Below are 23,116 nucleotides of genomic sequence, written 5' to 3'. Positions count from 1 at the left end.
TATATAATAAAGTCTTTACAATATATATATATATGATGGGGCCAGGTAGTGGCGCACCTGGTCGAGCGCGTGTATTACAATGTGCAAGGACGCTGGGTTCGAGCTCCTGGTCCCCACCTGCAGGGGAAAGCTTTGCGAGTGGTGAAGCAGTGCTGCAGGTGTCTCTCTGTCTCTCTCCCTCTCTATCACCCCCTTCCCTCTTGATTTCTGGCTGTCTTTATCCAATAAATACAGATTTAAAAAAAGAAAAAAAAAATATATATATATATAATAAAATAAAATAAAATAAAAGGCTGGGAAATAGTTCTGGTTTAGATGCCTGCCTTGCCATACACAGGGTCCAGGTTCAAGTCACAGCATGGGAGGGGTCCTCTGGTGTTGTATTGTCTCTGCCATTCTGTCTCTGTCTCTTTCACTACTTGATATTAAAATAAATAAATAGAAGATAAAAGTGCAATTTGGAAGTAACAGACTGGCTTATAAATGCCTGAGGACCACCCCCCCATACACAGCACAAAAATTGATAAATGAATAAATAGCTATGGTATTCCCCAAAACAGTCACTGTCTCCCTGGGGGAGGGGCTCAACCCTATTCTGAAGTCCCACCGATATCTCTCAGAGCGCACACCATGCCTGCCCACCTGGGCAGTGCCACACTAGTTACAAGGCTGTTTTGGCCATGAAACAAGTTCATTTACTAAAGACCCAGGTGAACCAGGTGAGACATATTTTCCAGGCTGCAGCAGACGTGCAAGGGCCTGAGGGAGCCAGCATGCTGGCTTCACAGTCTCTCTGGAACCCACCCAAGGACTCACCTTTTGGGATGCCAAGTACTCCATGCCTCTGGCCAGCTGGTAGGTGCAGGACACCAAGTCCTTGAAGGTCATCTGCTCCTCAGGGACACGGTTGATATCGTACGAATACTCCATGCCCGGCGGCCTGCGGGCACGCAGAAATTCTCGGAGGTTGCCCTTGGAAGCGTACTCCACTATGACGTAGAGAGGGCCTGGGGGGAAGAGGGGAGAAGACAGGTCCCTGAGGCTGGGGGCACAAGTTCAGCCGAGGAGCTGGTGATCATGGACGGGGGAGGAGTAAGGGGGGTGTCTCCAGGAATGCCCAGGTATGCCCGGTCACTCCCCTTCTGCCATCAGGAATGTGTCACTTCGAGTTCACGTCACTGATCTGATGTGTGTTCAGCAATAAACAAGACTATTTGCAGTCACATCAGTGAATAACAACAGTAGAATGCTATGATGTTTTGTTTTTTTTCTCCCCACGTGGTTTCCTTATGGAACCCAGATAAGCTGATAAAAACAAATCCAGCTCATTCCTTTCAGTCATTACAAAATGTGTTCAGCCACAGAAACAGAGCACATCCAATGTGTCCCTTCCAGGTCTGGGACACCCCAAACCACCTGCAGTGACCATTTGGTGTGTGTGTGTGTGTGTGTGTGTGTGTGTGTGTGTGTGTGTGTGTCCTTATTCCTGGAGGCCAAATCTTGCCCACAACCTCAACTCCAACAAGGATTTGCCACACTTGCCACAAAGGCCATGTGGTCCACAAAATTGGAAATATTTAGTCACCTTTAATGGAGTATGTGAGAGTGAGAGAGAGAGAGAGGGGTTGAGTGGGTGTGTGTGTGCCGCTTTTTGATATCTATGCAAAAGGAAACTGCCCAGACCAAGACAAGCACTTCAAGTTCATAAATGATCACAGAACAGATGCGCAAAGAACTTCAATAGCTAGCTCTCCATAGATGAAAGCAAGGCCCCCTCTTTCCTGAAGAAGACATGGACCCCTCATCCAGTCTCCTGGGGAATCTGTCCAGCCAGCTGCTACAGTGTAACTAGACAGGGCAGCCCCCACCAACCTGCCTTTGAGAAATCTCTCTTAGCCTTCACAGGAGGCAGCATTTCCCACACCTTTCCCAAACACCCTCGACTGTGCCATGAAATCAGTAAAATCCTTCAGCCCCTCCCACCCAAAGTAGCCACCTCTCCTGCCCCAATCCCCACGGGAATGAATGGTTACACTGTCCTGTCAGAGATATCTTCCTTCCTTTTTTTGTCACCAGGCTTATCACTGGGGCTCAGTTTCTGCACAACAAATCCACTGCTCCTAGCAGCCATTTTCCCCCTTTATTTGATAGAACAGAGAAAAATTGAGAGGGAAGGAAGAGACAGAAAAAGAAAGAGACAGAGAGACACCTGTGGTACTTGCTTCAACACTTGTGAAGCTTCCACATTGCAGGTGGGGATCAGGGCCTCAAACCCGGGTCCTTGTGATTGGTAACATATGCACTCAACCAGCTGCGCCACCACCCAGCTCAGGAGACAACTTCCTAAGTGGATTTTAAAGAGAACTTTCACCATGGGCTGCAGGTATGTTGGAGGTAAGACTTCCAAGCCCAGGTGTTTCCAGGAAGATACCCACGCTGGCTGAGACGCAGCCCCTCGGCAAGAAAGCACCTCCTTTCCCACTCACCATCCTGCGTGCAGGCTCCCAGGAGATTGGTGATGTTTTTATGTTTCCCAATCATCTTCATCATCTCCATCTCAGACACGAGGTCAGAAAGGTCTTTCTCCGTGGCATCATCTAGAAACAGTGAGCAAATCCCACATCAGTTCATGTGAGTCTATGTGGAAACATCACTGCCAACAGCACACTGACGTCTGGGCCAAGGTAGGGACAGCTCAAGACGCCCTCATTTTCCCTTGAGAGCCATTCAGGTCAAAAGCAAAAAAGGGATCAACCAGCTTTACATTATTATTATTTATTATTATATTTTATATTTTATTATTTTCAACCACTTCCCCTTGAGGTAGAAGTGGGCACACAAGACTAACCCACAAAGAGGAAAGAAAAGGAGGAGAATCTGGGGTGCCTGACCCCCCCCCCACACACACTAGGAACAAACCTTTCTACTCAGAGTCACATGGGAAAAAATAATAACTCACATCGGACTGTGCTTCCTGAGATGCTTGTGGTAGGATTTATAATGTAACCATTCCCTATAATTCCTCTTGTAAAAGAATAAACGACACTGTAGGAGGAAGACGCCTTGAACACAAGCAGGAAGCCAGATTGGAAGGTCAGTGTGGAAATGGCCAAGCTCCCCAAACTCCATGTGGGGTTGACGGTGTACATGTTCCAGAAGGTTTTGTCCCAGCACTGACCCTGTGAGTGCCGCTGACCTTGTCAAACGGACACTCTCTGACTGACCTGTGCTGCTTTGCTGCGCCAGCCAAAAAGGACACCGTGATACCCTCTCCCTCAGCCCCTGTGCTTCTTCCAAAATGTCAACTGGACTTCAATTCCAAGTGAAGGATGGAGCCCCACCCCCCACCTCTGCACAACCCACCAGCACCCCATATAAAGCAGATGCCCCCACCCCCGGACAGGCAGGGGGTGTGTGAAGGATGAAACCACAGCCATCGACAAGGAGTGGGGGAAACAGCTCTCTAACAAAATGGGCTTTTCTTTCTTGGAAGCATGCACAGCTCAAGATAAATAATCTGTCCTGGGACGGGAGATTTATACAGAAAAGCCTTCACCCTCTGGGTCAGCTATGTGCTCCCTGACCGCCCCCTGCCAGGAAAGAGGTCACAGGTCACAAAAGGCACATTCTTGATAAGTAAGCCCTGCCCCCTCCTCCACCTCCCCACTCACCTTTCAGCATCTTCACCGCCACCGTGACCGCCTCCTTGGGCTTCTCTTTGTCAATTCCCACAGCTTCTGCCATGACCACTTGCCCAAAGCAACCTTCCCCCAGGGGTTTGCCCAGTGTCAGCCTAAAACGATAGAAAGAGGGGATTAGCATCCAGCATCTGGGGAAGGGGTGGAAGCACGGGAAATTCCAGAACTCAAGAGCACAGAATCTGTCAGTGGCTGGCAGAAGCATGGGGCGTTTATCATATGGAACTAATGAGAGTCGCGGTCCACACGCACTCCGGGTATTTTCTTAGTGACGTTTTTTGAGAATGTCAATTACTGGTGGAAGAGCTATTACATTTCACATTCACCGTCTCTATTTATTTTCCCTCTGGAAGGTATCCTTGCAAGTGAAGTGGTCAGCTTTCTCCGAGCACTAACAAGAAGGAGCTTTGAATCTGGAGCCAAGGGAATAGTTCTGATTCAGAATGGACCGAGCAAGAGACTTGGAGCTGACACTGTTGTTGTTGTTGTTGTTACTATTATTGTCTCCCTTAAGTGATGCCTTTCCTTTTAAATTTTATTTATTTAGCTTTAGATAGATACAGAAATTGAGAGGGGTAGGGGAGGTAAGAGAGATAGCGAGAGACAGAGAGACACCTGCAGCCCTGCTTCACCACTCGTGAAGCTTTCCCCCTGCAGGTGGGGGCCAGGGGGCTTGAACCTGGGTCCTTGTGCACTGTAGTGTGTGCACTTAACCAGGTGCACCACTGCCTGGCCCCCAAGTGATGTCTTCAAACTTGTGACTCGTCTCACACACACACACACACACACACACACACACACACACACACACACACGGTGGATTTTTTTAATATTATTTCTGACTCATTAAACCATCTGAATTTGAAATGCACTCCAAGGAATCTCTTTTTTTTTAGTTAAAAAGAAGTGAGAACTTTAGAAATTGGGCAGCAACTTCTAGGGAAGGGAGGAATTTTTTTTTAACCAAACCATTCATAAATACTTACGATGACTCAGAACAAAGATAACCCAAAGTGAACACAACACACTGAATGCCTAAGCTTGGAGTCTGATACACACCCGCGTCCTGAGTTTGTGTGAGGCCTTGCAGTACTTCTGACTCTGATTCTTTTCACGGAAAGCTTAATGGCACAGCAAGGCACTGAGCCTCCCTCCATAAACAGTAGTTGCCGCAAGGGTACGGGGGTTTGTCAAAGCTAAACAGAAAGACGGAGGGCAGTGTCTGCTTTACTAAGGTCATTCTTCTCCCTCCCTCTCCCCCCAACTAAAATTAAATTTAATATCTTGGCAGAAAGTAAACATTTGCATTGGAAAAATGGCTAATTTATGTCCAATTGCCCTGCTACTACAAGTGTAACAATCCCTTCTTTGTACAATGTCTGCCTCCGAACTCATAAACTCCGTCTAAATAGACCTCATTCATTGGAGATCTGCTCCACCTACATTTGTGCTCAACACTGTTTTGAAATGCTTCACACTCACGACTTTCCACACTCAGGGTCCTCCACTAAGGGGAAGTAAAGAATCGGGCTCATACAGACTTCTCCTGTTGACTGCAGTTATGTGGGAGGTACACTGACCCAGAGTCCAGTTCTTCAACACAAGGCCACGGCTGTCCCACTCGGTCGATCACATGCAGGAACAATGCACAAGTCACCATCTCCAGGAAGTTAGGGACAAGAGAAGTACCCCTTTCCTCTCAATACCTTCATCAGGTAAAGAAAGCCATTCCTGGGAGCAGGAGAGGGCCTGCCCAGTAGGACTGCACACCTCCCATGCTGTGGTGCTGTGTTCAAGTACCAGCACTGCACGGGAGCACCATGGACAGGTTGGGGGCAGCTTCATGAATGGTGGAGTGCAGCTGTGATGTCTCTCCCCCTCTCCTCTCTTTCTAACTTAAAAGTAGGTCCAGGAAGACTGCTCAGTGGTGGCATAAGTCTGCACAAGGCTCTAGGTTTGTTCCCTGGTGGAAAAGAAAAGGAAGGGGTGTGGAGGGGAGGAGAGAGAGAAGGGGCAAGAAAGGGAGGGGAAGAAAAGAGAGAAGAGGAAATAAGAGAATAGAAGAGAAAAGGGAAAGGGAGAAGAGGAAAGGAAAAGGAAGGAAGGAAGGCAGGCAGGAGGGAGGGAGGGAGGGAAGGAAGGAAGGAGGGAGGGGGAGGAAGGAAGGAAGGAAGGAAGGAAGGAAGGAAGGAAGGAAGGAGGGAGGGAAGGAAGGATGGATTCTCCACCTGCATGGGGGGAGAGCTTCACAAGTAGTGAAGCAGGGTTGGCTGCAAGTGTCTTTCTCTATCTCCCCCTCCCCTCTTAATTTCTGTCTCTATCCAATAATAAATAAATAAAACAAAAAAATTAAAAAGTCTTAAAAAATTTTTATTAAAAAAAGAAAGAAAGAAAAGATTCTGTTTTCTCTATGCCTCGCTAGCCAAAGTTCAATCCACAGAGCCGAGAGTGAATGAGTGAATGGCCCCTTCCTGAGTGTGAAAATGAACGAGGGAACAGTCCCACAAGTAACACTAAGGGCACAGCACCTGCCCCATTCTGCGCATGTGCACCCAGAGTGGCTCTCACAGCACCCAGAGTGGCTGCCCAGAAGCAAGCCCGGCGTGGACTTGTGTGAATCCAGATGCCAAGGGCAAATGGCCCCTCCACTGAAGAGCAGCTGCCTCCTGACCCTGGAAATGCTTGTATGTGTATTTCCTGTGTGTGTGTGTGTGTGTGTGTGTGTGTGTGTGTGTGTGTGTGTGTGCGTGTGCACTTGTGCGTGTGCGTGTGCGTGTGTGTGTGACCTCCTCCCACAGTCACTAAACGCTCCCCCTGGCTCACTCCTGGGAAGGCTGCAACGTTCATACAACTAGAGCCGCTGTGCAGAAGACAGACAAGAACTGGTTTTGACTAACTTGCCGCCCACCGGTGTGTGGTCAGTGACACCTACCTCTCACTGCCCTCAAGTTTTCAAAATCTTCTTATGGCAAGAGACATCCTTATGACCACCCTGTTTTATGCCCAAGATTGGCCTGGAATCCATGATGGAGGACTGGCCAGCCAGGGTCCGACACACTGACCACGCCTCCATAGCAACATGGCTCTCAGCTCCTAGGCTAATGACACACACAGGAAAACCAAAGCAGGGAAGCTCGTGGGAGGGAGGGATTGTGGGCTCAGTTCTGGCAGCCGTGCATCTTGACCCTCATGTTAGGGTCAAAGCTCAGAGAAGCAGGTGACTCACCAGGTTGTCCAGTCATTGCTGGTGGAGCCAGGATTCAAACCCAGCCTGACAGCTCAGACAACACACACTTGACCCCAGACCAAGAAACACACAGTTCCCAACAATGCTTTCCACAGAGCCCAGGTGGCCACACCTGGACAGAAGGTCTGACTGGAACACCTGTCATCCAGTAAGGACATATGACAAACCAGGAGGATCTCATGGCAGGTACCATATTCAGAAATTTTTCCAGCCCACTATCCCATCAATAACCACAAAGGGAAAAAAAAAAAAGCATCTCTGAGTGAAGATTCCTAAAGCACATTATACTCCAAACCTAATGTCTCCAAAGAAATGAACTCCAAGAAAATACTTTCTGTGGGGATGTCAGGTTTGTTTTATAAAAGGGATTAACTCCACATTGACTGGGTTTGATTAAGTTGGAATGGTTTAAAAGTGAACAACAACAACAACAAAAGAAATGTTAACACATCTTGTTTGGCTAAAAGTCATGGTTTGGCAGCTCAGTCTGAAAAGAACTGTTAAAAGAAAGAGAATTGGGGAGTAGATAGTATAATGGTTATGCAAACAGACTCTCATGCCTGAGGCAGGCTCCAAAGTCTCAGGGTTTAATCCCCCATACCACCAGAAGCCAGAGCTGAATAGTGCTCTGGTTAAGAAAAAAAGAAAGAGAATTGATTCTTTGTTTTTCCAGAAGTTGACTATTTAGAAATAAAGTCTCACTCCTGCTGACATCCTGAGTCACAAAGGGAAAATGTCAGTCCGTTATCCCCACCTCTCTGGTAGCCTCCCTTTGGAGATGAGCTCAACAGAAGTACTCACTTATCTCGGGGAAATTCCCACTTTGGATCTTCTGGAAGCTCATACTCGGAGACCCCAGCCAACATGGGGGTGTCTGCGGTTGAGGAGAGGCGAGTGGTGATCCTTACCAGCGGGGTATTGGAGTTCATGGAGGAGCTAGACTCAGCAGAAACCTGGATACAAAATGCAAAGACCCAGATGTAATCCTGGCTCCACCGGAGAGAATGGAGAGCTGGTGAAAACCCAGCCAGATGGTCAGCTCTCAGGAGCAGAGGGCAGAGGGCCTCATGGTAGGCCTGGATCAAGAACCCTAGCCAACAGATTCCAAGACCAGTTTTCAAACGACTGGTTATAGACAGTAGCTGCTCAACATAACTAAAGTCATCCTTCTGTCCTAACTGCTCAGGACAGTTCACTGAGGACATAGAGACAAATCCCTCTGATTCAGTCTGAAATGCAAAGCAAGGTGTCTCAAAAAATGAGCTCGGGGGCAGTGGTACACCTGGTTAAGTATACATACTAGAATGCACAAGAACCCTGGTTCAAGCCCCTGGTCCCACCTGTAGGGGGGATGTTTCACAAGTGGAGAAGTAGGCCTGCAAGTGTCTCTGTCTCTCTCCCTATCTCCCCCACCCCTCTCTAAATTCCTCTCTGTCTCTATCCAATAATAAATAAAAACATAATTCAAAAAAGAAAGGAAGGAAGGAAGGAAGGAAAAAAGAAAAAAGAAAGAATCTCTAGCATTTGATGTACAAGGCAGGGTAGCTGCTTCCAAGCGCTCCCCCCCTGGTTAAGTTGGGATCAGAGCACTGGGAACCATTCTCTGCTTCTCCCCTGTCCTTTTGGGGGCAGGGGGAGTTGGTTGATGTCCAGGACACTTGTTGAAAATCAACTCCCTCTTGTCAATGTGGTTGAGCAGCTAGTGGATTGAACTTGTGGGCGGAAGAGTCAAGGGAACCGTGGCTCAGGGAAGCGCCCTCCCGCATCCAACAAGATCTTAAGTGAGACTTTATATCTCTCCTTATTATTTTTAAATTTTTTAAATATTTATTTATTCCCTTTTGTTGCCCTTGTTTTATTGTTGTTGCTATTGATGTCATTGTTATTGGATAGGGCAGAGAAAAATGAATAGAGGAAGGAAAGACAGGGGGAGAGAAAGATAAACACCTGCAGGCCAGCTTCACTGCTAGTGAAGTGACGCCCCTGAAGGTGGAGAGCTGGGGGCTAGAACCAGGATCCTTACGCAGGTCCTTGCACTTTGCGCCAAGTGCGCTTAGCCCACTGCACTACCGCCTGACTCCCATTTCTTCTTCTTCTTCTTATTATTATTATTTGCCTCCAGGGTTATTGCTAGGGCTTGGTGCCAGCACATAGCTCCTGGGTGTCCAAGAGATTTTTAACGAAAAAGCTCGGAAAGGTTGGGGGTTGAGGGGGTTCCTTCCCAAACTTGGTGGCTACCATTACTACCAAAATTTTTAATTCACATTTACAGAAAGGAGTCAATGTGGAGATTCGATTCACAAATCACACATTCACAAAAAAAAAAAAAAAAAGGTGACAAAGGGAGAATAAGAAAGAAAGGAAGAACAGAAGAGGAAAGGAAAGGAAAGAAGAGAAAAGAAGAGAAGAGGAAAAGAAAAGAGAAGAGAAGGAAAGAAAAGAAAAGAAAAAAGGAATGGCCACCCATAGAAAAAAAAAACTACAGAATTGGATGGTTCTGTCTATACAGCTATATCTTAATTTTACCTCCATGCATTTTTATGAAGCTTTTAAAATTCCCTCTGGGGCCATAAAGCACAACTGGCTTTCTCTTCATCCCACTTTATTCTGAGAGCAAACATGGTTCCAGGGTTGGGCAGTCCCTGAACACTGTTAGATACACACACACACACACACACACACACACACACACACACATACACACATATATATTTCCTGTGTGACACCATGTTTCCAGAACTTTCTTTCCTCTGCTCCCTGTCCATCCAGTCATTCCATAATTCAGTGCTTATCACTTTAGGGAGGAGGTCAAAAATGTATAACCGTCTCTTATCAGATACACTTCCCCCTACCCAGGGTTCCTGCTGGATTATTTATAAACAGGGGACATCGACACACTGCCTTCCCACTCCCCCCATTCCAGCCTGCCTGTCCACAGTCTGCCATCCAGCTCACTTGCCTTCCAGAATCTCTTTAGCATGTGTCATAAATCAAGCTTTTAGTCAAACATGTTTTTCTGTACACTGGCTCAGTTCATATGGAAGATTAAGGAAGTGGGTTTTTTTTCCCTCATGCTCTCTTTAAAGGGCCACCAAGAAGCAATGTTATGTCTTTCTTTTTCTTTTTTTTTTTTTTGCTTCCAGGGTTATCGCTGGGGTTCGATGCCAACACTATGAATTCACTGCTCCTGGAGGCCATTTTTCCCATTTTATTGGATAGGACAGAGAAAAATTGAGAGAGGAGGGGGGAAAGAGAGGAAGAGAGAAAGACAAACGCCTGCAGACCTGCTTCACCACTTGTGAAGCGATCCCCCTGCAGGTGGGGAGTGGGACTCAAACCCGCATCCTTGTGCTTGGTACTATGCGCGCTTAACCAGGTATGAAACCACTGGGCCCCAAAACAATGCTATGTCTTCAGACTTGATGAGATGGATCAACTACAGACGACCTCCTGGAGCAGAGAGAAAGGGGGGATCAAGGCTCCTGGGGAGGAGGGAGAATACTGACACGCCAGCTTATTCCCGAGTCTGGCTGTGTGCTGCACCTTCAGTAAGGCACTGACACTCCCCCCCCAACCCCGCCATGCTCTTTAAACTGTGTTCCAGTTCCCACACCATGACAGAAATTTGCGAGGTTAATGCCCTTCTGCTTGAAACCCAGCCCACAGGTGCCCCACTACTACCCAGGTAAACAAAAAGGCCCTCACCCACCAACTCAAAGTGGGTGGCTGAGATAAAAGTTCAAGGGGATTCTGGGGGTGAACCGTTTTTTTTTTTTCCACCTTCTGAAACAAAATTTCAACAATGAAGTGAAAGAGGCTGAGCAGACACCTTTTTTTCCCCACTATGAGCAAATCACTTTGTCCCTCACCCACCCCACCCCCGACCCCAATCAACTCAGGGCCATGGTTCACCCATCCCAGATGGGCTGGTTCTCACAAGACCACACCAACCAAAAGGATGCATCTTCCAGAGTCTGAGAAAGAGAGATGGACCTACGGGCCAGGGGGAAGGAGACTGGGAGGGCAGGGAGCCTCAGAAGAGAACAGATTCCAGTTAAGCCAACGATGGCTACTCCAATTACCCAAAGCTTTGTGGAAAGCAGCGAGGCTTCATGAGTCTGTCTGCAGGACCAAAATTCAAGGTATATCCTCAGGTCATGGCAATTAGCTGCTAGGGAGTCAAGGAGCTTCTAGAAGTGGAACTTCCTGGAATTTGGTGTGTCTAAGCGTCACTAATACACAGCCTGAAAACTGGTAAGAAAGGCCCCACCCCCATCTTCATCCTGTTTATAAAGTTTTATTTTAATTCTTATTTATTTATTTTCCTTTTTGTTGCCCTTGTTGTTTAACATCGTGGTTATTGATGTTGTTGTTGTTGGATAGGAGAGAGAGACATGGAGAGAGGAGGGGAAGACAGAGAGGGGGAGAGAAAGACAGACACCTGCAGACCTGCTTCACTGCTTCTGAAGCGACTCCCCTGCAGGTGGGGAGCTGGGGGCTCGAACCGGGATCCTTATGCCAGACCTTGTGCTTTGCGCCATGTGCGCTTAACCTGCTGCGCTACCGCCCGACTCCCTATAAAGTTTTTATAAGCTTTGAAGCCAGGAGATAGCTCAATAAGCAGAGAGCACAGCTCACTCTACATGAAGTCCTGGATTCAGACCTCAAAACCACATGACATGGGAAGAACACCATGGGTAGCACCACAGGGACCTCCACAGGTGGTAGAATGGCACCTTGGTGCCGTTGTTGTCCCTCTGTCTTTCCCACCGTCTCTCCTCCCTGCTATGGAACAGACTTTTAAAAATGGGTCAGGGAAGTTGCTCAGCAGTATCAATTACGTGTGAAGCTCTGGGTTCCTTCCCCAGTGTCACATTAAAATCAATGGCTTTAGTGGGGCCAGGCAGCAGTGCACCTGGTTAAGCGCACATATTACAGTACGCAAGAACTTGGGCTCAAAACCCCTGTACCCGCCTTCGGGGGAGGAATCTTCACAAGTGGAGAAACAGGTCTGCAGGTGTCTCTCTCTCTCCCTCTCTAGTTCCCTCTCCCTTCTCAATTTTTCTGTCTCTATCTAATAATTAATTAATTAAAAGGCCTTCATTGTTCTAGATTGAAAATTCGTTTTCAGGGGAGCAGTGGTGCATCCATCTAAACACATATGGTGCCATGTGCGGGGACCCAGGTTTGAGCCCCCATTTCCCATCTGTAGGATGGAAACTTCACAAGTGGTAAAGCAAGTACTGTAGGTGTCTTTCTCCTTCTCTATCTCCACTTCCCACCTTAATTTCTCCTATCATAATAAAGAAAAAGTATGGTCATGAGGAGCTATGGATTCACCACGCAGGCACTGAGCCCAGTGATAACCCTGGTGGCCAAAAAAAAAAAAAGAGAGAGAGAGAGATTTAAATTAGTTTTCAACCTGCGTATATCAACAACCAAGAAGGTAGAAGTGAAGTCTGAGATAGACCAGTCTGCAACTCCTACCTCCTGGGGTGCTCAGTGTTCCCTTGCTGCTATCCCAGGAAGAGGCTTCCCTGCTCATTCAAGAAGCAGAGTTCAGTAAATGACCAGCCTGCTGCATGGAAGCTTCTGGAAACTCTCATAGAAGCTTCTCTCTCTCTGGAGAAGGACCCTGATGTGTTCAATGAAACCTAGAACCACCACAAATCCTTACTTACTTTCTTTTTTACTTTTTATTTTATTTGAGATTTAATATTGATTTACAAAATTACGTGTCGACAGGGGTGTAATTCCACACCATTCCCACCACCAGAGTTCTGATCCCCAGTCTCCCCACTGCAAACCACAGCAGTTCTCCCAGGATTGCAGACATGAGCCAACCACCATCTCTACGACTATCTATCTAGATTTGTACATAATTGCCCATTTTTTCTTCCAGGTCCAATCCTCTCTTCCCCTCCAAGCCACTCATGACACCATTACTACATCTAACTCTCCCTCCCCTTTTCCTCCTCTCTCTCCATGTCCTGATGGAACTGGAGTTCAGAGCCCTCTTATCCTCTTCTTCCTATCACTGCTCCCTCACTGGGAGTCCTCTGAATCAAGACAGAAGGTGCAGAAGGTAGGAGTTCTGGCTTCTGTAATTGCTTCTCTGCGGGACTTGGGCAATGGCAGGTTGATCCTTGACTCCAGTCTGGAACCCTTGCTTCTTTGTGCCTCTCTCCCCCCATCCCAGGAGTCACGCAAAGCACAGAGTGAAATCCTCAGAATGTCACAGCTGTGCCAGCTACCCCCTAGCCCTCAATAGGAGTAGGGTGCCCCTCTCCTGGCTGGATACCACAGGGCCCCATGAGCACGTTCAGGGCCAAAGGAGGAGGGACAGGTGTACAGGGGCCTGCCAGGTACCCCGGGTCTGGCACTGAATGTGGGATGAACCCTGTGTCGAGGGAAACAGAAATGCCACCTGTCTATTCCCCCACTTCTGCCACATACAACAACAACAATAACAACAACCAAGGGTTTCTCAGGCAGGGTAGCCCTATGGATAGTGCTTCTTGAACCCTGACACCAGGAAGGACTGGCTGTGGCACTGAAGGAAGCTCTACTGCTAGAGTCTATGTCTGTCTGTCTGTCTATCTGTCTGTCTGTCTCTCTCCCCCCCACCCCACACACAAATAATACATTTTTTTAAAAGCTTTCTCTCTCCCTAAACATTAAAGCTCATAGAGTCTCTACAAAGTCATGTAAACCCACCTCCCCCCACCCCCCAACAAATCAATCGGCCCCAGATTTCTTTGTCCCAGGGACTGGTACTGGCCCGTTTCCTCTGGTTACTGGGGACCAGCAAAATAGTTCACTTGAGTGGTACACTTTGTACCACACTCAATCCAGACCCCCAGCCCCCACCCCCAGCACTGGAGAAAGTTGCAGTGCTGTGGTCTCTTTCACTGCCTTTATCTCTGTCTTTCTCTCTCTCTCTGTCTGGAAAAAAAATAAATAAGTCACCCTAGAGCAGTAAACCCTTAGTGATGACCAAAGGGAAAAAATTAAAAAGTTATGAACACTGGGACGTAAGCATAGGAAATTTCTTATTTTGACTCAAAAAAAAAAAAAAAATAGCATCCCATGAAATGTCTGCCATCTACCAAAAAGTCCAGCACAGATTAGTAAATGTCAAGAAGGAAAAAACTCACAATAGGATTAAAAAAAAAAAAAAGCATAGAGACACAACTTCTCTTGTTTCCAAGAACAATGATTGATTGAATAAGGAGCTGTGTGTGTTTGCGTGTTAGGAGAGGGATGAGGGTCAAGGTTAAGAAGGTACAATCTGGACCCTCAATAAAGGCACTCAGCTCAGGGCCAGGCAGTAGAGCATACACATGGCCATACACAAGGACCCAGGTTCAAGCCTCTGCTCCCCACTTGGAGGGCGGGGAGTTGCTTCACACGTGCTAAAGCGGCTGCATGTGTCTCTCCCTCACTACTTTCAATTTCTTCCCGTCCTGTCAAAGCAAAGAGAGATGGGGGGAAGGAGGTGAAAGGAATGGCCACTGGGAGCAAGAGATTCATTGTGCAGTCACAGAGCCTCTGCAATAACCCTGGAAGTAATAAAAATAATAGCAATAACATTAAAAAAAAAAAACACTGAGCTCCCCTTATGGACAATAGAGGTGGTGGAAAGAACACAGCAGGAAAGGTGGCCTCCAAAACAGGCAGGCACTTGCCCTCTGAGTCCTCTGACAGCAGGCCCACCTGTCCCAGGTAAAGGTAAGCCACTTGTCTTCAAGGTATCTGAGACTCTTCAGTACAGCTACAGCCTGACAGCACTCTTTTCATCCAGATGCCTGATAAGCATCTCCTGCTCCAGCAAAGCCGCCCTCTGGGGAGACTAGTCAGTGATCCCACATCCCATTTGGACATGCCAGGAGTCAGGCTGTGTCAACATCCCCAACCCGCCTCCCCACCCCCAACCAACTTATCTCCCCCCAACCCAGATTTTTTTCTCTCAGGGACTAGTACTGGTCCACTTTCTCTGCTGTCTTTTATCCACTGACTCTGTTGAAACGCCAGGCTGTTCCACCCCTGCAAAGGAAGAGGAAGGTGACAAGCCGTATCTTATGTGGAAACTGGGTCAGACTAAGCGCTCAGGAAATGATGACAAAGAGAGGGAGAAGAAAGGAGGAGGAGCCCTGATGTTCTCTCCCAGAGCACACAGGGAAACATTTTGGCCGAGCGAAGTGGAGAGGAACAAGGAAGTTGAAGAGAGAGAAGGGGACGAAGCATGGTGGCCAGGGCTGAGTCAAGGAGATTCTGAGGTCATATGCCTTGGGTATATTGAGAAATAAGAACAGAAAGGGGAAACGCTAAGTAGAACTTGTACTGGGTTTGGTGTCTTGCACCAAAGGACTCTGGGAGATGGGGAGAGTTTCAGGTCCTGGTGCATGGTGGTGAAGGAGGACCTAGTCTGGGGTGAGAATGTTTTGCAGAAAACTGAGATATTATACACATGTACCAACACTGTATTTACTGTAAACCATTAATCCCCCCAAAAAATATAAAATAATTTTTATTTAAAAATCTACTATCTCACAGGGGAATAAAGTGGCCTAACTTTGAGGAAGCCATAGCACGGTTGGGACCTGCCTCCCTGTGCTAGTACCAGTCCTGATGATGATTTTTCAGAGGTTGATAGCGCTATTGCCCCCTGCCCTCTGAGCTAGACTCAGCAGGCCCCTCAGATGCCCAAATCAAAGATTAGACACCACCTCGAGGCCCCGGCATCTTGAAGCCCAGAGACACCATGGCATCGGGCAGAGAGAAGGAGCAGCAACTGGCTGGGGCGTGGGGGGTGGGGGGAGTAAGGGTCTTCAAACTCTTTATCTACTTTCTGTTACCTGTCTCCGCAGGGGGATGCGCTTGGTGAGCTTGTGCACCGCGGGCTGGCTGCTAAAGTCGGGCTTCTTGGTGGTGGTCTTCATTCGGCACAGGACGACCGTCACCACCATGCAGGCGATGAGAAAGACCCCAATGCAGTAGATGGCGATCTCCAGGTAGTCAGGAGAGGCCGTTATCTCCTTCTCACGCACGGGGGCTGCATTGTGGGTCGCAGGGAGGGACAGATAAGCAGGCCAGAGAGTCAGGAGCCAGGCGTCCAAGCACACGGACAGAACCAAAGGAATCACAAGTCCACAACCCTTCGCTCCCAAGGCAAAACAGGCCTGCCAAGGACTCAGTGCTGCAGTATAACCTAACCCAAGTGGAGGAGGCTAACCAAGGGCTCCTGGGATTGGGTGGGAAGCCTCGGTTCACTCTTCTAGGCTCAATGGGCACTGCAAACCCAACAACAGACTGGCTGCCACCAAGGCTGAAAGAACAGGTGACAAGGTCACGTCCTGCTGGCAATGTGGGCTGGATAGGATGGTCCCCTGCACCCACAACCCAAGGACTGTCTTCCACCATGTTCTTGATGCATCCCAGATGCATCAGAACAAGTCAGAGCTTTTAAACATTCATAAAAGTGACCAGTCTGCTTTTGGTTCTAAAAGGGACACAGTGCTACAGGCTTACTCGAGTAGCATCTTCAAAAGGAAGACACTACCAGGCGGAGTTACCCCAGCAGGGACACAGCTCCATGGGGAACTCAAAGCATATTCCTCGACTAGGCTGGTCCAAACACAGTTTCAAATCCCTTAATCTCGCCCAGCTCATTATTCAAGCAAACATTCAAAAGTTTAAAACATAAAGACAGGATTCCTTATAATATAATCATTGTCCATGCCATAAAAAACTTTGCAACATTCCTTAAGTGCTAACCGTTCAGATTTTTGTGTGACCCTTTACTCTGAGATACTACCACAACCTTTCTCTTAAAGGGAAGGTGGAAGCGGCACTGCACAAGTAGACCGAAAGATGGTTTGCTCTGACATGCTCCTCTATCAATCTATATGACGTTCTTAGAACGTGTGCTCTCTCCTGAGTCCTCGGTGATCAGCCAACAGGTATTTTCCAAATTCTGTTTTACATTCAATGGCACCTTTAGTTAACATGCTAGCACTATCAGGCAGATGGGTTAAGAAGTGCCCATGTCGGCACCTGCAGGAAGCAGAACCGCAGGGAAAAGCAAGCTCAACAGAACAGGCGCCTCACTGCTTCAGAGCAGATACTCACAGAGTAGAGTCACAACAAAAGGAACATCGGATGCAAAGCTATTATTTCAAGCTTACATGTTTTAATTAGGAAAAAAAAAATGCTTGCAAGATAGTCAAAACTCTCAGCAGCACAGCATAACATAAAATGATGGCTTTTTATTATTATTATTTATTATTATTACCAGATGTAAAGGTAAACATGCATGGAGGCACCAGACTCTAAAATAATCAAGACATTAATAACTGGAGTGGAACATCAGGAGCTAGGCAGCTTCACAGAAGGAATGACAGTGAGACAATTGCATCAAGGCAGGAGAGATTATCGAGAAAGCTCAACTAGAATAGAGATGTCAATTAAAGCTTCAGACATCAGCAAGCCGTAGGCAGTAGGGTTTTGCTGATGTTGATTTCTCCGTGGGGCAGAAATAACATCAAGGCCCAAGAGGGCAGAGCATGCATTGCAGTCAAACGCAAACTGAGAGGCCATTCTACACGACATGCGTTAAGCCACCGATTCCCCAGGGAAGTTACACACTGCTTCTGTCCACCCTGCGTCTGAGGGGCTGTTCCCAGGCACCTTCATACTCAGCCATCCCTTTCCATCTTGTTCAGAATGGACATTTTTGACACACTGTGTCTGAGGTGATGGCAAAAGGGGACTTGAAAGGAGAAAAAAAGTCACTTTGGATTTTACAAAGTAATTTTTTCTCTTCCTTGTTCAGTGCAAGGGAGATGGGAGAATCCTTACATTAATCATTAATCCAATGACTCATTAAAAAGGTGAGACTCTTGAGGGTTGTTTTTTGGTTTTGTTTTTGTGTTTGGTGCGGGGGGGGGGGTTTTCTACTCGATCACAGATTTGGATCTGGGATCTCCTTGTTAGTGAACTTCTAGGGCACATTTCTGATCCCTGGAGGATAATTTTCAATACATTTTTTTTCACCTTAATGCAAGGATAGAAGGGGCCATTGCTGAGAACAGAAGCTGTGTTAATTTTTCATAGCAATTAACCAAAGAAAGGGGAGTAGGGGAAACAAAACCATAGAGAGAAAGAGCAGTATATATACCTGGCAGAACTGTCAACCATGCAGAGTGAAAGGATATCCCAATAGAATTACCCGCCAAGCACGTATATTCCCCAGCATCCTCAAAAGTTACATTCCGAATATAGAGAACCTCAATCTCTTTGTCCGTGGTATTAACACCGGCAGCCTAGAAGACAAAGGAAGCAAAAGAAAAGGCTAGACAACACAGGAATGACTGTGGAGGGCGGGGGGCCATGGAACCACGAGCCGTCGAGCTGGGAGGGTCCCGGCCGCCGGAAGATTCCGACCGCAGCCCATCCACAAGGCCCACAACCGAAGAAAAGACACTGAGCGACACTGAGCAGCTCACCTCTGCAGACCCGTCACCACACCACCTGCTGAACACCTCGACAGGCATGCAGTCCAAACGCATGGAAAAAATCGACCCACAGAGATCTGTTCCCTTGGCCTTTGCTTTGGGTCTAGGGGGTAGTTGTCCAGAAATGTGCCCCCCCGCCCCCATGCAAGGGTCTTAAGTTGAATTCTGGTCCAGTTTAGCTGCAGACTCATTCTGAGAAAAGCATTGTTTCTGACAGAATCCTGGCAGAACCAGACTCTGAGCCCCAGACTCAAGCCCCTGGGGGCAGCTGGCACGCCACACCCAGCCAGAGAGGGAGGCCATCTTGGAATGCCGTATCTGTGGCTCTTGCCATAAAGAGCAGATGGAAACACCATCTCAGTAGCAAAAGGAAACTGACTTTTTGAAAAAAAAAATTCTAAAGATTTGAAATGCCAATCACGTCACATGAAGGCAGTCTACCTGCTGCCTCAGGCCCATACTGGAACGTGGGATAGAGAAGTCAAGGACAGTGCATCCTGGGTGTCTGTCACACCCACAAGGTCAGGATGGCATCCTGCCCGTGTGCCGCTCTAAAGATCTGGGTCCACCGAGAGAGGCTTGGACTCCTCCGCTAATTCTGCACCATCGGGATTTCAATAAGCGTGCAGGGGTGAGTTTGCAGGGTGCCTCTGTGAGGCCTAGATGAGAGAGATGCAGCTAGACAAGCTAAACCAGAAGGAACAACTTCAAACCCAAGTGGGGGAAGTGGAGGAGGGACTCCTGAGACGACGAAATCAGCAGACGCTTGGAACATTTGTGGGCATTTTTCCATGGCTGCTGGCAACCAGACCAGCGGCATCACCAAAGAGAGATGACCACATATAGTAACTACCCAGGCCACCGAGTTTTAGCCTAGAAGCTGCCTGCCAGCTCCCAAAGCACCAGGTCTACTCAGCTTCTAGATCCAGCCTTCTTTGGGGAGGAAAAAAAAGTAGTAGTAATAATATGTATATAAACAGATTTAAAAAACCAAAAGCGTTGTTACCTTGCTGCTTGGGCAGGACAGTGAGCCAGGCAGACTGGTTGGCCTGCCCTATATAATTGGAGACCTTACATATATACTCCCCAGCGTCCGCCTCAGTCACATTGAACAGAGCCAGCACTTCTGCATTGGAACTATTTATCCCCGAGTGCTGGAACAAACACAGGAGAACAATATAACGGCCAACCAGAAAGGACTTGACGCTGCCTAGGGTCCCACCACCAACACACCATAGGCACACAAAAATAAACAAAAACATAATCATTTCTGGTATAACTGGAAAGGAGCTGTGGGCTCAGGAGCAAAAAATAAGTCAACTGGGGCGTGATGGGAGTGACCAGTTAGAAGGAGGTGGCAGAGGGTGACTGGTTTCTCTGCTCCGGCCTTTTTGGTCCTGAGAATTTTCAGTAGAGGATGACTTGAGAGGCTGGGGGTCGCTGGCTCTGTTAGTAGCCTCTCCTTTCTGATATATATATATATATATTCCCTTTTGTTGTGCTTGTTGTTTTATTGTTGTTGTTATTCATGTTGTCATTGATGTCATCATTGTTGGATAGGACAGAGAGATATGGAGAGAGGAGGGGAAGACAGAGAGGGGGAGAGAAAGAGAGACACCTGCAGACCTGCTTCACTGCTTGTGAAGTGACTCCCCTGCAGGTGGGGAGTCGGGGGCTCGAACCAGGATCCTTACGCCGGTCCTGGCACTTTGTGCCATCTGCGCTTAACCCACTGCGCTACCGCCCGACTCCCTAGCCTGTCCTTTCTAAGGGAGTTCTCTGGAGTCTCTGTGTGAGGGAGACAGGTGAGTGGGGATTGGAGACTTAACAGCTGCTAGACACCAGCAGTCTGAAGAGCATATCAGATATAGGACAAAAAAAAAAGAGGGAGAGGCTGCTTCCATAAAAAGGGGGAGCCACATGAAAATGCCAGGAGTAAAAGTACTGTTCTTGGTCAGTGTCTCCTCCATGAAGAACATTCCCTGAAGCATATTGTCCAAAGTGTGTGTGTGTGTGTGTGTGTGTGTGTGTGTGTGTGTGTGTGTGTGTGTTTGTGTGTGTTGGGGTGAATATCAAAGGTGAAAAGGGTTGCTTTGAAAAGGAAAATCTGGCGGGGGGTGGGGGGCAAGGAGATGAGCAACTGTTAGAGCATATGCCTTGTATGAGTAAGGCCCTGGGTTCGATTCCTGGCACCATATGAGGATGGGCCCAGTGGTGGCACACTGGTTGAGAGCACAGGTTACAATGCTCAAGGATGAAGGTTCAAGCTCCTGGTCCCCACCTGCAAGGGGAAAGCTCCACAAGTGGTGAAGCAAGGCTGCAGGTGTCTCTCTGTCTCTCTTTTATGCTATCTTCTCCATCTCTCTCGATTTTTCTCTGTCTCTATCCAATAAATAAATAAAGTACTTTTTTTTGAGAGAGAAAAAATAAAAACAAGAAAGACAAAACCAAACAAATAGCACAAAAGAGTAGAGAAGGGCTTTGGATTCTCTCTCCTTGATCTGATTCTCTGTCGTTAAATATATAATAATCATAGTGAGGAAAAATTTAATTGTTTCTAAAAGGTCGCTATGGAGATCACATCTGAAGGAGACTCGGGTAACAATGAGCACTGACACAGCATTTAGACTTCACAGAGCTCTTCCAACCCACTCCACCCACCTTCTCTGCAGAGACACCTTGTTGCACTCTCTCTCTCCTGCCCAGTTGGCTACAAAAGTCACTTCTACTCAACATCAGCGGGGCAGTCTAGTTCCGGCGGCCCACCCCAGGGAGAGACCTCCCCACCTCCGGTCTTGGGGACCACCGGCTCCAGAAGGCCTCACCTTGAGGACCTTGAGGTAGGGCAGCCCATCAGGTCCATACTTGCTGCCATTCTTCTCCACGTGTTTGATCCACTGGATGTGGGGCTGGGCATCACTGTAGACCTTGCAGACAAATTCCACGTCACCCCCGACCACCGTGGAGGCGTTGGCAGGCAGGCCAGCTTGGAGGATAGGCCGGTGGGGCGAGCGCTCTGGCAGAGACAGGGGCAGAGGAAGGGAGAGAGTAAGTAAGCTGATGAGGAACTGACTCAAAGAGTCGTGGAGCCTGCTGGCTGAGTCCTTTGAAATAACACCGCAGCCTGGTGGAGGGAACGTAAGTCTTAGCAAAAGACCTTCTGCCTTCTGCACTCCATAAAGAAGTTTGGTCCAGACTCCCAGAGGGGGAGAAATGTTAGGAGAAGATGACCAGAGGGCTCTGAACTCCAACTGCATCAGGACCCAGAGAGAGAAGAGGAAAAAGTACAGGACATTAGGAAATAGTAGCAGGCGTAGGTGTGACTTAGAAAGGAAGAGAAGGCGGGATCGTTTAAAAAAAAATGGACAAGGGGCCAGGTGGTGGCGCACCTGGTTGAGCGCACACGTTACAGTGCACAAGGACCCAGGTTCAAGCCCCTGGCCCCCACCTGCAGGGGGAAAGCTTCACAAGTGGTGAAGCAGTGCTGCAGGTGTCTCTCTGTCTCTCTCCCTCTCTATCATCCCCTTCCCTCTCAATTTCTGACTGTTTCTATCCAGCAAATAAATAAAGGTTAAAAATATTTTTTTAAAAATGGACAAATACAGTCAACCCAAATCTGTGAGCTTGGGAGGGCAAAGAGTTTCCAATGGAGGGAATGGGGACACAGAACTCTGGTGTCGGGAGAGGTGTGGAATTCTATCACGGTTGTCATCTGATTTTGTAAATCACTATTAAATTATTAATAAAAAATAAAATATAATATATATATACTTTTTAATATTTATTTTTAAATTTATTCCCTTTTGTTGCCCTTGTTGTTTTATTGTTGTAGTTATTATTATGATTGATGTCGTCATTGTTAGATGGGACAAAGAGAAATGGAGACAGGATGGGAAGACAGAGGGGGGAGAGAAAGACAGACACCTGCAGACCTGCTTCACCGCCTGTGAAGTGACTCCCCTGCAGGTGGGGATATATATATATATATATTTTTTTTTTTTAAAGAGAAGTTATTCAGAAAACGAGAGAAGCTATCACATCTTGGGTGAGAGGTTATCAGTGAGCACGGAGAGAGGCATTCTTTGGACAATCTGAAAGGCCTCATCCACTGACTCCATTCGGGCTCCTATCCCAACTCAACTTGAGCCCCAGCCAGTGACGGGGACAAGCCTGAGGAGGGGCTGAGAACCGAAAGTGAGTTCCCCGTACAGATGCTCTGAAAAGACACTCGGCTCTGGTTTGAAACAGAAAATAAGGTGGGTGGGGGAGATGGTTCAGGGGTAGAGAGCAGGACTTGCAAGCCTGAGAGTCCAGGTTCAATCCTAGGTACTGTAAAGTCAAAGCTGAGCAGTGGTCTGTTCTCTCTCTCTCTCTCTCTCTCTCTCTCTCTCTCTTTCTTGGTAAACAGGCAAATCTTCTAAAGGGGAGGGAGCTAAAAGCTAAACCCCAATGTTATGAGAAGAACAAATTTAAAAAACATTCTTTATTTATTTTGGATAGACAGAGAAGTTGAGAGAGAGAGAGAGAGACAGACCTACAACACTGCTTCCCCACTAGTGACGCTTTCCCCCTGCAGCTAAGAACCAAGAAGCTCAAACCCAGGTCCCTGCGCATAGGAGCCCTCAACTAGGTGTGCCACTGCCGAGCCCTGAGGA

General features: G+C 47.6%; 1 protein-coding gene across 14 annotated transcripts in view; it reads right to left on the bottom strand.

Annotated features, from left to right (window-relative positions):
* Positions 1-642: 642 nt before the first annotated feature.
* FGFR2 (fibroblast growth factor receptor 2) overlaps positions 643-23,116 on the bottom strand; it is a 110,094-nt gene continuing 87,620 nt past the window's right edge. For 5 of the 14 annotated variants that reach the window (XM_060171159.1, XM_060171165.1, XM_060171169.1 and 2 more), the window contains 7 exons: positions 21,287-21,477; positions 19,468-19,615; positions 15,798-16,000; positions 7,747-7,898; positions 3,672-3,793; positions 2,487-2,597; positions 643-1,007 (listed from right to left, as the gene is read on the bottom strand). In XM_060171159.1, the coding sequence (XP_060027142.1) occupies positions 658-1,007; positions 2,487-2,597; positions 3,672-3,793; positions 7,747-7,898; positions 15,798-16,000; positions 19,468-19,615; positions 21,287-21,477 (1,277 nt within the window). In that variant the 3' untranslated portion in view covers positions 643-657. Of the gene's footprint in view, positions 1,008-2,486; positions 2,598-3,671; positions 3,794-7,746; positions 7,899-15,797; positions 16,001-18,124; positions 18,270-19,467; positions 19,616-21,286; positions 21,478-23,116 lie in introns of all 14 variants that reach the window. The other 9 variants (XM_060171160.1, XM_060171166.1, XM_060171170.1 and 6 more) reach the window with 3 other exon arrangements.

This window comes from Erinaceus europaeus, chromosome 14 (genome assembly GCF_950295315.1).
Source record: "Erinaceus europaeus chromosome 14, mEriEur2.1, whole genome shotgun sequence".
Classification (NCBI taxonomy): domain Eukaryota; kingdom Metazoa; phylum Chordata; class Mammalia; order Eulipotyphla; family Erinaceidae; genus Erinaceus; species Erinaceus europaeus.
This window is presented reverse-complemented; position numbering and strand designations above follow the sequence as displayed.